This window comes from Oncorhynchus tshawytscha, linkage group LG05 (genome assembly GCF_018296145.1).
Source record: "Oncorhynchus tshawytscha isolate Ot180627B linkage group LG05, Otsh_v2.0, whole genome shotgun sequence".
Taxonomy (NCBI): Eukaryota; Metazoa; Chordata; class Actinopteri; order Salmoniformes; family Salmonidae; genus Oncorhynchus; species Oncorhynchus tshawytscha.
Window position 1 is genome coordinate 2,876,772 of NC_056433.1, and position 16,677 is coordinate 2,893,448.

The following is a 16,677-nucleotide window of genomic DNA, read 5'->3' on the forward strand; positions in this document are numbered from 1 at the left end:
CTGACACAATTCACTGATTGGTTGAAAGAAATTGATAATAAGACTCAAATTCAAAACGTACAATTATTTTTTCATTATTATTATTATTTGTAATCTAAATTGTCAGTACGATGGCTCACTGTTCGTTGTTCGCATTTCCTGCATAAGTTTGCCCACCTTGCCAAAGACAGAATATTAAAATTGAATACATTAAAATAATTGGCAACATCAAATGAATATGCCATCTTTTACAGTTTCTTCTTCTTTTTGTTGAGTTTAGTCACATCATTTCTCAATTTGCAGTAAGTCAGTCAGATGTGCAGCCAGACTTACTAGCCACTCCTGTTGCCCCATCTCAATTCAACCATACAGTTTTTCAATTCCTCATCGCCCTGCCTTCCCAGTCCCTCCCATGCCCCTGCCTTCCCAGCCCCTCCCATGGCCCTGCCTTCCCAGCCCCTCCCATGGCCCTGCCTTCCCAGCCCCTCCCATGCCCCTGCCTTCCCAGCCCCTCCCATGCCCCTGCCTTCCCAGCCCCTCCCATGGCCCTGCCTTCCCAGCCCCTCCCATGCCCCTGCCTTCCCAGCCCCTCCCATGGCCCTGCCTTCCCAGCCCCTCCCATGCCCCTGCCTTCCCAGCCCCTCCCATGGCCCTGCCTTCCCATGCCCCTGCCTTCCCAGCCCCTCCCATGCCCCTGCCTTCCCAGCCCCTCCCATGCCCCTGCCTTCCCAGCCCCTCCCATGCCCCTGCCTTCCCAGCCCCTCCCATGCCCCTGCCTTCCCAGTCCCTCCCATGCCCCTGCCTTCCCAGCCCCTCCCATGCCCCTGCCTTCCCAGCACCTCCCATGCCCCTGCCTTCCCATCCCCTCCCATGGCCCTGCCTTCCCAGCCCCTCCCATGGCCCTGCCTTCCCAGCCCCTCCCATGCCCCTGCCTTCCCAGCCCCTCCCATGCCCCTGCCTTCCCAGCCCCTCCCATGCCCCTGCCTTCCCAGCCCCTCCCATGCCCCTGCCTTCCCAGCCCCTCCCATGCCCCTGCCTTCCCAGCCCCTCCCATGCCCCTGCCTAGTCATGTGAAATCCATAGATTGATCTGAATACTTTCTGAATGTTTGATTTAGCTGATGGCTTTAGGAGTTCAACGTTACGTTACGTTAATGGCCCCATCTGTTCATCCTGATAATTCCTCTGATAATCTCTGGTCACCATAAGCATCATTCTTGATAGCCGCAAGCCTCTGGCAGCGTTGGAATAAACACCACCCCAGTCGCCCTCTCCCCTCCCCCTCCTTTCCTTCCTCTCCCCGCCCTCTCCCCCGCCCTCTCCCCGCCCCCTCCTTTCCTTCCTCTCCCCTCCCTCTCCCCTCCCCCTCCCCCTCCCCACCCTCTCCCCTCATCTCCCCACCCTCTCCCCTCCCCCTCCCCCTCATCTCCCCGCCCTCTCCCTTCCCTCTCCCCTCCCCCTACTCTCCCCACCCTCTCCCCGCCCTCTCCCCCTCCTCTCCCAGCCCTCTGCCCTCCCTCTCCCCTCCCCCTACTCTCCCCGCCCTCTCCCCTCCCCCTACTCTCCCCGCCCTCTCCCCTCCCCCTCTCCTCCCTCTCCTCTCTCAAACTCAATATTCTGTAGTGGCATGAAGGGCAAGGTCAATGTTGCCAAGTGATACACGTAACAAATATCAAAACAACAGCGACAACAATAGTAGATATAATACTAATGTAGTACCATAAGACTAATGTAGTACCATAAGACTAATGTAGTACCATAATACTAATGTAGTACCATAAGACTAATGTAGTACCATAACACTATTTTTTACCTTTATTTTACTAGGCAAGTCAGTTAAGGACAAATTCTTATTTTCAATGACGGCCTAGGAACAGTGGGTTAACTGCCTGTTCAGGGGCAGAACGACAGATTTGTACCTTGTCAGCTCAGGGGTTTGAACTTGCAACCTTCCGGTTACTAGTCCAACGCTCTAACCACTAGGCTACCCTGCCGCCCTAATGTAGTACCATAATACTAATGTAGTACATAATACTAATGTAGTACCATTAATACTAATGTAGTACCATAACACTAATGTAGTACATAATATTAATGTAGTACCATAATACTAATGTAGTACATAATACTAATGTAGTACCATTAATACCAATGTAGTATCATAATACTAATGTAGTACCATTAATACTAGTGTAGTACATAATACTAATGTAGTACCATAATACTAATGTAGTACCACTAATGTAGTACCATTAATACTAATGTAGTACATAATACTAATGTAGTACCATAATACTAATGTAGTACATAATACTAATGTAGTACCATAATACCAATGTAGTACCATAAGACTAATGTAGTACCATTAATACGAATGTAGTACATAATACTAATGTAGTACATAATACTAATGTAGTACCATTAATACGAATGTAGTACCATTAATACGAATGTAGTACATAATACTAATGTGGTACCATTAATACTAATGGGGTACCATTAATACTAATGTAGTACCATAATACTAATGTAGTACCATAATACTAATGTAGTACCATTAATACTAATGTAGTACCATAATACTAATGTAGTAACATAATACTAATGTAGTACCAGTAATACTAATGTAGTACCAGTAATACTAATGTAGTACCATAACACTAATGTAGTACCATTAATACTAATGTAGTACCATAATGCTAATGTAGTACCATTAATACTAATGTAGTACCATAATACTAATGTAGTACCATAATACTAATGTAGTACCATTAATACTAATGTAGTACCATAATACTAATGTAGTACCATTAATACTAATGTAGTACCATTAATACTAATGTAGTACCATAACACTAATGTAGTACCAATGTAGTACTAATGTAGTACCATAACACTAATGTAGTACCATTAATACTAATGTAGTACCATAATGCTAATGTAGTACCATTAATACTAATGTAGTACCATAATGCTAATGTAGTACCATTAATACTAATGTAGTACCATAATACTAATGTAGCACAATTAATACTAATGTAGTACCATAAGACTAATGTAGTACCATAACACTATTTTTTACCTTTATTTTACTAGGCAAGTCAGTTAAGGACAAATTCTTATATTCAATGACAGCCTAGGAACAGTGGGTTAACTGCCTGTTCAGGGGCAGAACAACAGATTTGTACCTTGTCAGCTCAGGGGTTTGAACTTGCAACCTTCCGGTTACTAGTCCAACGCTCTAACCACTAGGCTACCCTGCCGCCCCTAATGTAGTACCATAATACTAATGTAGTACATAATACTAATGTAGTACCATTAATACTAATGTAGTACCATAACACTAATGTAGTACATAATATTAATGTAGTACCATAATACTAATGTAGTACATAATACTAATGTAGTACCATTAATACCAATGTAGTATCATAATACTAATGTAGTACCATTAATACTAGTGTAGTACATAATACTAATGTAGTACCATAATACTAATGTAGTACCACTAATGTAGTACCATTAATACTAATGTAGTACATAATACTAATGTAGTACCATAATACTAATGTAGTACATAATACTAATGTAGTACCATAATACCAATGTAGTACCATAAGACTAATGTAGTACCATTAATACGAATGTAGTACATAATACTAATGTAGTACATAATACTAATGTAGTACCATTAATACGAATGTAGTACCATTAATACGAATGTAGTACATAATACTAATGTGGTACCATTAATACTAATGGGGTACCATTAATACTAATGTAGTACCATAATACTAATGTAGTACCATAATACTAATGTAGTACCATTAATACTAATGTAGTACCATAATACTAATGTAGTAACATAATACTAATGTAGTACCAGTAATACTAATGTAGTACCAGTAATACTAATGTAGTACCATAACACTAATGTAGTACCATTAATACTAATGTAGTACCATAATGCTAATGTAGTACCATTAATACTAATGTAGTACCATAATACTAATGTAGTACCATAATACTAATGTAGTACCATTAATACTAATGTAGTACCATAATACTAATGTAGTACCATTAATACTAATGTAGTACCATTAATACTAATGTAGTACCATAACACTAATGTAGTACCAATGTAGTACTAATGTAGTACCATAACACTAATGTAGTACCATTAATACTAATGTAGTACCATAATGCTAATGTAGTACCATTAATACTAATGTAGTACCATAATGCTAATGTAGTACCATTAATACTAATGTAGTACCATAATACTAATGTAGCACAATTAATACTAATGTAGTACCATAAGACTAATGTAGTACCATAACACTATTTTTTACCTTTATTTTACTAGGCAAGTCAGTTAAGGACAAATTCTTATATTCAATGACAGCCTAGGAACAGTGGGTTAACTGCCTGTTCAGGGGCAGAACAACAGATTTGTACCTTGTCAGCTCAGGGGTTTGAACTTGCAACCTTCCGGTTACTAGTCCAACGCTCTAACCACTAGGCTACCCTGCCGCCCTAATGTAGTACCATAATACTAATGTAGTACATAATACTAATGTAGTACCATTAATACTAATGTAGTACCATAACACTAATGTAGTACATAATATTAATGTAGTACATAATACTAATGTAGTACCATTAATACCAATGTAGTATCATAATACTAATGTAGTACCATTAATACTAGTGTAGTACATAATACTAATGTAGTACATAATACTAATGTAGTACCATAATACTAATGTAGTACCACTAATGTAGTACCATTAATACTAATGTAGTACATAATACTAATGTAGTACCATAATACTAATGTAGTACATAATACTAATGTAGTACCATAATACCAATGTAGTACCATAAGACTAATGTAGTACCATTAATACGAATGTAGTACATAATACTAATGTAGTACATAATACTAATGTAGTACCATTAATACGAATGTAGTACCATTAATACAAATGTAGTACATAATACTAATGTGGTACCATTAATACTAATGGGGTACCATTAATACTAATGTAGTACCATAATACTAATGTAGTACCATAATACTAATGTAGTACCATTAATACTAATGTAGTACCATAATACTAATGTAGTAACATAATACTAATGTAGTACCAGTAATACTAATGTAGTACCAGTAATACTAATGTAGTACCATAACACTAATGTAGTACCATTAATACTAATGTAGTACCATAATGCTAATGTAGTACCATTAATACTAATGTAGTACCATAATACTAATGTAGTACCATAATACTAATGTAGTACCATTAATACTAATGTAGTACCATAATACTAATGTAGTACCATTAATACTAATGTAGTACCATTAATACTAATGTAGTACCATAACACTAATGTAGTACCAATGTAGTACTAATGTAGTACCATAACACTAATGTAGTACCATTAATACTAATGTAGTACCATAATGCTAATGTAGTACCATTAATACTAATGTAGTACCATAATGCTAATGTAGTACCATTAATACTAATGTAGTACCATAATACTAATGTAGCACAATTAATACTAATGTAGTACCATAATACTAATGTAGTACCATAATACTAATGTAGTAATATAACGCGAATGAGGGCGGGCGGGCGGGCGGGCGGGCGGACGGACAGACAGACAGCTATGTGTTGTTATGATGATGTAGGATGCCAAACACAATGACCCAGATCGCAGATGTGTGTGTGTGTGTGTGTGTGTGTGTCACACAGAGGGAAAGGCTTGAGCAGCACTAACGCCAACATCAGACTGACTCTCTCTCACCATATTGATCCATCACCATACAACCTGTCTTCTCAACCATACAGACTCTTTTCTAGAAGTAGGCTGGGCAACTAACCTTAACCTCAGCACTGAACACACACACAGCTCAACACAGTAGGCTACTGAACACACACAGCTCAACACAGTAGGCTACTGAACACACACACAGCTCAACACAGTAGGCTACTGAACACACACACAGCACAACACAGTAGGCTACTGAACACACACACAGCTCAACACAGTAGGCTACTGAACACACACACAGATCAACACAGTAGGCTACTGAACACACACACAGCTCAACACAGTAGGCTACTGAACACACACACAGCTCAACACAGTAGGCTACTGAACACACACACACCTCAACACAGTAGACTACTGAACACACACACAGCTCAACACAGTAGGCTACTGAACACACACACACAGCTCAACACAGTAGGCTACTGAACACACACACAGCTCAACACAGTAGGCTACTGAACACACACACACACCTCAACACAGTAGGCTACTGAACACACACACAGCTCAACACAGTAGGCTACTGAACACACACACAGCTCAACACAGTAGGCTACTGAACACAAACAAAGCTCAACACAGTAGGCTACTGAACACACACACACCTCAACACAGTAGGCTACTGAACACACACACAGCTCAACACAGTAGGCTACTGAACACACACACAGCTCAACACAGTAGGCTACTGAACACACACACACCTCAACACAGTAGGCTACTTTACAGACACACAGCTCAACACAGTAGGCTACTGAACACACACAGCTCAACTAAGTAGGCTACTGAACACACACACAGCTCAACACAGTAGGCTACTGAACACACAGCTCAACACAGTAGGCTACTGAACACACACACAGCTCAACACAGTAGGCTACTGAACACACACACAGCTTAACACAGTAGGCTACTGAACACACACACAGCACAACACAGTAGGCTACTGAACACACATACACAGCTCAACACAGTAGGCTACTGAACACACACACACAGCACAACACAGTAGGCTACTGAACACACACAGCTCAACACAGTAGGCTACTGAACACACACACAACACAGTAGGCTACTGAACACACACACACAACACAGTAGGCTACTGAACACACACACAACACAGTAGGCTACTGAACACACACAGCTCAACACAGTAGGCTACTGAACACACACACAGCACAACACAGTAGGCTACTGAACACACACACAACACAGTAGGCTACTGAACACACACACAGCACAACACAGTAGGCTACTGAACACACACACAGCTCAACACAGTAGGCTACTGAACACACACAGCAGAACACAACACAGTCAGGCTACTGAACACACACACACACAGCTCACACACAGTAGGCTACTGAACACACACACACCTCAACACAGTAGGCTACTGAACACACACAGCTCAACACAGTAGGCTACTGAACACACACACAACACAGTAGGCTACTGAACACACACAGCTCAACACAGTAGGCTACTGAACACACACACAGTAGGCTACTGAACACAACACAGTAGGCTACTGAACACACACAGCTCAACACAGTAGGCTACTGAACACACACACAGCACAACACAGTAGGCTACTGAACACACACACAGCACAACACAGTAGGCTACTGAACACACACAGCACAACACAGTAGGCTACTGAACACACACAGCTCAACACAGTAGGCTACTGAACACACACACACAACACAGTAGGCTACTGAACACACACACAGCAACACAGTAGGCTACTGAACACACACAGCTCAACACAGTAGGCTACTGAACACACACACAACACAGTAGGCTACTGAACACACACACACAACACAGTAGGCTACTGAACACACACACAGCTCAACACAGTAGGCTAGGCTACTGAACTGAACACACACACAGCACAACACAGTAGGCTACTGAACACACACACACAGCTCAACACAGTAGGCTACTGAACACACACACACCTCAACACAGTAGGCTACTGAACACACACAGCTCAACACAGTAGGCTACTGAACACACACACAACACAGTAGGCTACTGAACACACACACAGCTCAACACAGTAGGCTACTGAACACACACACAGCACAACACAGTAGGCTACTGAACACACACACAACACAGTAGGCTACTGAACACACACACAGCTCAACACAGTAGGCTACTGAACACACACACAGCTCAACACAGTAGGCTACTGAACACACACACAGCACAACACAGTAGGCTACTGAACACACACACAAATCAAATCAAAATCAAATCAAATCAAATCAAATTTTATTTGTCACATACACATGGTTAGCAGATGTTAATGCGAGTGTAGCGAAATGCTTGTGCTTCTAGTTCCGACAATGCAGTAATAACGAGCAAGTAATCTAACTAACAATTCCAAAAAAAACTACTGTCTTATACACAGTGTAAGGGGATAAAGAATATGTACATAAGGATATATGAATGAGTGATGGTACAGAGCAGCATAGGCAAGATACAGTAGATGATATCGAGTACAGTATATACATATGAGATAAGTATGTAAACCAAGTGGCATAGTTAAAGTGGCTAGTGATACATGTATTACATAAGGATGCAGTCGATGATATAGAGTACAGTATCAACGTATGCATATGAGATGAACAATGTAGGGTAAGTAACATTATATAAGGTAGCATTGTTTAAAGTGGCTAGTGATATATTTACATAATTTCCCATCAATTCCCATGATTAAAGTGGCTGGAGTAGAGTCAGTGTCATTGACAGTGTGTTGGCAGTAGCCACTCAATGTTAGTGGTGGCTGTTTAACAGTCTGATGGCCTTGAGATAGAAGCTGTTTTTCAGTCTCTCGGTCCCAGCTTTGATGCACCTGTACTGACCTCGCCTTCTGGATGACAGCGGGGTGAACAGGCAGTGGCTCGGGTGGTTGATGTCCTTGATGATCTTTATGGCCTTCCTGTAGCATCGGGTGGTGTAGGTGTCCTGGAGGGCAGGTAGTTTGCCCCGGTGATGCGTTGTGCAGACCTCACTACCCTCTGGAGAGCCTTACGGTTGAGGGCGGTGCAGTTGCCATACCAGGCGGTGATACAGCCCGCCAGGATGCTCTCGATTGTGCATCTGTAGAAGTTTGTGAGTGCTTTTGGTGACAAGCCGAATTTCTTCAGCCTCCTGAGGTTGAAGAGGCGCTGCTGCGCCTTCCTCACGATGCTGTCTGTGTGAGTGGACCAATTCAGTTTGTCTGTGATGTGTATGCCGAGGAACTTAAAACTTGCTACCCTCTCCACTACTGTTCCATCGATGTGGATGGGGGGTGTTCCCTCTGCTGTTTCCTGAAGTCCACAATCATCTCCTTAGTTTTGTTGACGTTGAGTGTGAGGTTATTTTCCTGACACCACACTCCGAGGGCCCTCACCTCCTCCCTGTAGGCCGTCTCGTCGTTGTTGGTAATCAAGCCTACCACTGTTGTGTCGTCCGCAAACTTGATGATTGAGTTGGAGCGTGCATGGCCACGCAGTCGTGGGTGAACAGGGAGTACAGGAGGGGCTCAGAACGCACCCTTGTGGGGCCCCAGTGTTGAGGATCAGCGGGGAGGAGATGTTGTTGCCTACCCTCACCACCTGGGGGCGGCCCGTCAGGAAGTCCAGTACCCAGTTGCACAGGGGCGGGGTCGAGACCCAGGGTCTCGAGCTTGATGACGAGCTTGGAGGGTACTATGGTGTTGAATGCCGAGCTGTAGTCGATGAACAGCATTCTCACATAGGTATTCCTCTTGTCCAGATGGGTTAGGGCAGTGTGCAGTGTGGTTGAGATTGCATCGTCTGTGGACCTATTTGGGCGGTAAGCAAATTGGAGTGGGTCAAGGGTGTCAGGTAGGGTGGAGGTGATATGGTCCTTGACTAGTCTCTCAAAGCACTTCATGATGACGGATGTGAGTGCTACGGGCGGTAGTCGTTTAGCTCAGTTACCTTAGCTTTCTTGGGAACAGGAACAATGGTGGCCCTCTTGAAGCATGTGGGAACAGCAGACTGGTATAGGGATTGGTTGAATATGTCCGTAAACACACCGGCCAGCTGGTCTGCGCATGCTCTGAGGGCGCGGCTGGGGATGCCGTCTGGGCCTGCAGCCTTGCGAGGGTTAACACGTTTAAATGTCTTACTCACTTCGGCTGCAGTGAAGGAGAGACCGCATGATTCCGTTGCAGGCCGTGTCAGTGGCACTGTATTGTCCTCAAAGCGGGCAAAAAGTTATTTAGTCTGCCTGGGAGCAAGACATCCTGGTCCGAGACTGGGCTGGGTTTCTTCCTGTAGTCCGTGATTGACTGTAGACCCTGCCACATACCTCTTGTGTCTGAGCCGTTGAATTGAGATTCTACTTTGTCTCTGTACTGGCGCTTAGCTTGTTTGATAGCCTTGCGGAGGGAATAGCTGCACTGTTTGTATTCAGTCATGTTACCAGACACCTTGCCCTGATTAAAAGCAGTGGTTCGTGCCTTCAGTTTCACACGAATGCTGCCATCAATCCACGGTTTCTGGTTAGGGAATGTTTTAATCGTTGCTATGGGAACGACATCTTCAACGCACGTTCTAATGAACTCGCACACCGAATCAGCGTATTCGTCAATGTTGTTGTCTGACGCAATACGAAACATCTCCCAGTCCACGTGATGGAAGCAGTCTTGGAGTGTGGAGTCAGCTTGGTCAGACCAGCGTTGGACAGACCTCAGCGTGGGAGCTTCTTGTTTTAGTTTCTGTCTGTAGGCAGGGATCAACAAAATGGAGTCGTGGTCAGCTTTTCCGAAAGGGGGCGGGGCAGGGCCTTATATGCGTCGCGGAAGTTAGAGTAACAATGATCCAGGGTCTTTCCACCCCTGGTTGCGCAATCAATATGCTGATAAAATTTAGGGAGTCTTGTTTTCAGATTAGCCTTGTTAAAATCCCCAGCTACAATGAATGCAGCCTCCGGATAAATCGTTTCCAGTTTGCAGAGAGTTAAATAAAGTTCGTTCACAACACAGTAGGCTACTGAACACACACACAGCTCAACACAGTAGGCTACTGAACACACACACAGCTCAACACAGTAGGCTACTGAACACACAGACCATCGAGAACAGGGTCTGAGCTCCACACAGACAGACAACACTGAGCTAGAGAGGAGTAATGTTGGGGAGATCGCACTCTCTCTCTTCCCCTCTGTGTTCACTGAAAAAAGCAGAGTCCCACAAGAGACAGGAGATAAATTCATCACTTATTATGTAATACTATGCCCAGAGAGAGACAATATACAGAGAGGGGAGAGAGAGGTATGAGAGAGGAGAGGGAGAGGTATGAGAGAGAGAGAGAGAGAGAGAGAGAGAGAGAGAGAGAGAGGGTATGAGAGAGGAGAGGGAGAGGAGAGGAGAAGATGTATGAGAGAGGAGAGGGAGAGGAGAGGAGGGATGAGAGAGGAGAGGGAGAGGAGAGATAGAGGAATGAGAGAGGAGAGGGAGAGGTATGAGAGAGAGAGAGGTATGAGAGGAGAGTGAGAGGAGAGGAGAAGAGGGATGAGAGAGGAGAGGGAGAGGAGAGATAGAGGAATGAGAGAGGAGAGGGAGAGGTATGAGAGAGAGAGAGGTATGAGAGAGAGAGAGGTATGAGAGAGGAGAGGGAGAGGTATGAGAGAGAGAGAGGTATGAGAGAGGAGAGATAGAGGTATGAGAGAGAGAGGTATGAGAGAGGAGAGGGAGAGGTATGAGAGAGGAGAGGGAGAGGTATGAGAGAGGAGAAGGAGAGGTATGAGAGAGGAGAGGGAGAGGTATGAGAGAGGAGAGGGAGAGAGAGAGAGAGAGGTTTGAGAGAGGAGAGGGAGAGGTATGAGAGAGGAGAGGTAGAGGTATGAGAGATGAGAGGGAGAGGAGAGGAGGGAGTGGTATGGGAGAGGAGAGGGAGAGGAATGGGAAGGTGACAGAAAGTGGACAGAGGGAGGGCAACAAGAGGATTATGTTTGACAAATAGCACTCTGTTCATTTCTGTTTGTTAGGTCATTGCAGTCTTCTTGCCTCTGTTAGTACACTAGAGAGTACTACAATAGTATTGTGCTCTGGATAACATACCATAGAATGAAAAGTTCAGATTATTATTATTTTTTATCATATAAATGGGTTACGATATTCTTAATTTCCATGACGACAGACGAATAAGGTGGGTACATTGTGATTGGGTTTAATGAACTGTCATGCACACCAACACATGCACACCAACACACCCTGGTCTGCCTGTCACCCTATCTGTGCCTGAGTTACAGGAAACGTAAATACATGTCCCTGAATGTGAAGTGACCCTTTCTCTACTATATTAAACACACACTGCTCTGTTCTGCACACTAGTATCAGGTTTTCATATGAAACCGATACAGAGACGGACCGCAAAGCGTTGCCGATTCAGCAAAACATGCGCAAGCTACATTAAAAAAAAAGAGAACAGTCACTCCACCCTTCTAGATAACTTGAAAGACAGTCTAACCAGGTGTTGTATATTGAAGTCTCCTAGGCTAACTAGTATTAGCCAACTTCTATCGCCAATTAGCTTCAGCTGGCTGGTGTGCATCCTTTGGCTAAGGGTAACCTATCTCTGGGGATAGTTAGGGACTGTACATTTTTTATAAAAAGTAAATGAGACAATATTTTCATGTTGCACATCTTTTAGTCGTCTCATTAAATGCTTTTAATATACATAGATGACTTCCTTCAATTTATATTTACTTTGAGGTTGTTAGGTCATTGACATTTGGAGCTACTAACATTTTAAAATATTGTCCCGTGTACATTGTATAATTTACTGAGGGTCCCCAACTAGTCCCACAGGGAAATCAAATGTCAACTAGTCCCACAGGGAAATCAAATGTCAACTAGTCCCACAGGGAAATCAAATGTCAACTAGTCCCACAGGGAAATCAAATGTCAACTAGTCCCACAGGGAAATCAAATGTCAACTAGTCCCACAGGGAAATCAAATGTCAACTAGTCCCACAGGGAAATCAAATGTCAACTAGTCCCACAGGGAAATCAAATGTCAACTAGTCCCACAGGGAAATCAAATGTCAACTAGTCCCACAGGGAAATCAAATGTCAACTAGTCCCACAGGGAAATCAAATGTCAACTAGTCCCACAGGGAAATCAAATGTCAACTAGTCCCACAGGGAAATCAAATGTCAACTAGTCCCACAGGGAAATCAAATGTCAACTAGTCCCACAGGGAAATCAAATGTCAACTAGTCCCACAGGGAAATCAAATGTCAACTAGTCCCACAGGGAAATCAAATGTCAACTAGTCCCACAGGGAAATCAAATGTCAACTAGTCCCACAGGGAAATCAAATGTCAACTAGTCCCATAGGGAAATCAAATGTCAACTAGTCCCACAGGGAAATCAAATGTCAACTAGTCCCACAGGGAAATCAAATGTGAACTAGTCCCACAGGGAAATCAAATGTCAACTAGTCCCACAGGGAAATCAAATGTGAACTAGTCCCACAGGGAAATCAAATGTCAACTAGTCCCACAGGGAAATCAAATGTCAACTAGTCCCACAGAGAAATCAAATGCCAAACCAAATGATTCATGGGTAATACGGTCAGGTCGCGTGCAGCTACACTCTGAATTGATGATTATCTGGGTGCTGACAGCTGTGGGTAGGATTCAAATAAACCCAACCCAAGGAGAACGAGTACAGTACCTTCCATTCCATGACGTTCAATTTCTTCCCATCATCTTGAAAATCTCCGTTTTGGGACGAGACTGAGACTTTAGTCCATTTAGACACTAGAATAAATGTCTGACTCATATCGATGCCACATTGGTCGTTTTAAAAGCAAAAGTTGTTGTTTAGTTAGTCCCTTAAAATGGATGCAGTACAGAACGACTCCATGAAGTCAGCTACAGCCAGGAGGGACTGGAATGGCTACAGACCAGGGATAACCATCTACAGCCAGGAGGGACTGGCATGGTTACAGACCTGGGATAACCAGCTACGGCCAGGAGGGTCTGGCATGGCTACAGACCAGGGATAACCAGCTACAGCCAGGAGGGTCTGGCATGGCTACAGACCAGGGATAACCAGCTACAGCCAGGAGGGTCTGGCATGGCTACAGACCAGGGATAACCAGCTACAGCCAGGAGGGACTGGCATGGCTACAGATCATTAGAACTGTCAGTTCAGAAGTGCTCAGTCTTCATCATGCAGGTATCAGGGGATGTTTCAATAGAGAACATGTTCGTCACATTGTTGCCAGGGATGAGCGAGAGACCAATGCTTTGGGATACAGCCAGTGGCGGTTCTAGACCATTTCAACTGGGGGGCAGTTGTACTGTTAGAGGGGCCAGTTACATTAATAACAGATCTAAAGAAAGAACGATAGCAGAAATTAGTTATGTAAAAATGATTTCATACTCCACATTTAGGGGGCCACAAGGGGGTCCACAATTGTTGTCACAGGAGCACTGCCCCCCCTGCTCCTCATCTCATTGGTTAGCCCACTGCCCTGCTTTCATCTCATTGGTTAGCCCACTGCCCTGCTCTCCTCATCTCATTGGTTAGCCCACTGCCCTGCTCTCCTCCTCTCATTGGTTAGCCCACTGCCTTGCTCTCATCTCATTGGTTAGCCCACTGCCTTGCTCTCATCTCATTGGTTAGCCCACTGCCCTGCTCTCCTCATCTCATTGGTTAGCCCACTGCCCTGCTCTCCTCATCTCATTGGTTAGCCCACTGCCCTGCTCTCCTCATCTCATTGGTTAACCCACTACCCTCTCCTCCTCACGTCATTGGTTAACCCACTGCCCTCTCCTCATCTCATTGGTTAACCCACTGCCCTCTCCTCATCTCATTGGTTAACCCACTGCCCTCTCCTCCTCCTCTCCTTGGTTAACCCACTGCCCTCTCCTCCTCATCTCATTGGTTAACCCACTGCCCTGTCCTCCTCATCTCATTGGTTAACCCACTGCCCTGTCCTCCTCATCTCATTGGTTAACCCACTGCCCTCCCTGTCTCCTGTCATTGGTTAACCCACTGCTCTGTCCTCTCCTCTCTAGCAGCATCCTGCATGATATAGATCACCCAGCACTATGGAGAAGCTCTCAGCTCTTCAAATGTTAAATTATGTACCGACCACCGCAGAGCGCGTGAGAACGCATTCAATGTCTCTGTCAATACCATCTCTCAGGGAAAGACACAGACTTGCCTGTGATCAGAAGGGTTAAGAATATTCCCGAATCGACACATCACAGGCAGATGGTAACATGAATGGACTCACATACCAGACAACCAATCATTATCTAGACCAGCAGTTTCCCTTTCCTTCAAGCATTATTCTGAATCAATAGAAAACACAAGCTATTCGGGTCGACATTATGAATTAATGAAACAGATTGTGTATTCTGGTAAAGGGCGCAGATTATTTAATGGCTTTCCCGGAAAGAAAAAATAGTGTCAGACAATGTTTGTCTGTCTGTAGGCCTATTAACAAATCAGCCCTCTAGAGCCGACTGTGAACGCAGCGGTTAAAGGAGATGGGACTCGGCTACAAAAAGAGATGCTTAAAGCGCAGCTGTGTGGTGTGTTTTACGACCTCAAAACAGTCATTCCCCACTAGGCACAGACTTCAGTTGAATGTCTACATTTGGTTGGGTTGTCAACTAACGTGAATTCAACGTGAACTCAACAAATGTCACAATGTCATTGGATTTAGGTTAAAGGTTCGGTGGAAAAATTACGAAATGCCCTAAAATTAATAACATATTTGGTTGAAATAACGTGGAAACGTTGATTCAAACCGTTTCTGCCCAGTGGTTCATCTGTTCTGTGCGACCCTCTCTTGGAAGCTGCCTGCCCAGGGGAGAGACAATGTAGCCGGGGAGAGAGGGGACAATAGACCGGCGTGACCCGCGGATTTACACAGTTAACCAAACCACCTCCATGTCCCCTTCCCCGGGCATTACGCACCACCACTGCAAACATACCAAAACACACTCCAAACACTAAAGATAACATTTTAAACACTGATTATCTTGCCAATTAATGATTCATCCCGAATCCTCCAAGAATAACCGACCCAAAGCGCCAATAAAACCTCCTCTCCTCACCTCACAGTCGTACAGATCGCTGAGTTGTTCAATGATCCACTCCTCCAGTATCAGTCTCTTCCGCAGCTCCTTCCTGTCGTACTTCACCGTCACTTTTCCCTGCTTCCTCTGGACCGGGTCATCCCGCGGAATGGGGCCGGAACCAGCGCACCCAACCCCGGCCGGCGGCTGGAAGAACACCCGGCTGGCGGACGCGGGCAACTGGGCGCTCGTCTCGGTGCTGGCGGCTGACATCGCGTGTGTTTTGACGGAGTTAAAGAGAGAGGGAGCAGGCAGACCTACAGTGGTGACAGGCTGAGCATGAACAGTTTTCAAACACCTGCTATTTAAAGCGCAGCGCGTCCAGTGGAGTACAGCCGAGGGGGGCGCGGCGTGCCAGCAGAATTCCATCAACGGACCTGAAGACCGTTCATCTCTGTCAGATTATGTGATTAGTGCTGGGATGAAACGAAACCCTGCTCTTTACAGAAGGTGGCACCACAGGTTCAAAAGTTGAGTGGCAAAATTCGCACATCTTTACTGGGTCCTGGAGTTTTTCCTGATCTCATGACATGGTCAGGTAAAAGTTTACTGTACATGGTGGAGAAACAACCATAACTATAACTACTATAACCAGTCACTACCATTATTTCTGCAGACACTACCACTACCACTACTATAACCAATCACTACCACTACTATAACCAGACACTACCACTACTATAACCAGACACTACCACTACTATAACCAGTCAC

At 44.3% G+C, this 16,677-nt stretch overlaps 1 protein-coding gene across 1 annotated transcript in view; it reads right to left on the reverse strand.

Annotated features, from left to right (window-relative positions):
- Nucleotides 1-16,279, reverse strand: part of LOC121846457 (protein phosphatase 1 regulatory subunit 14C-like) — a 66,431-nt gene extending 50,152 nt beyond the window's left edge. The window contains exon 1 of the mRNA XM_042321317.1: nt 15,943-16,279. Within this exon, the coding sequence (XP_042177251.1) occupies nt 15,943-16,176 (234 nt within the window). The 5' untranslated portion in view covers nt 16,177-16,279. The remainder of the gene's footprint in view (nt 1-15,942) is intronic.
- Between the last annotated feature and the right edge of the window lie 398 nt (nt 16,280-16,677).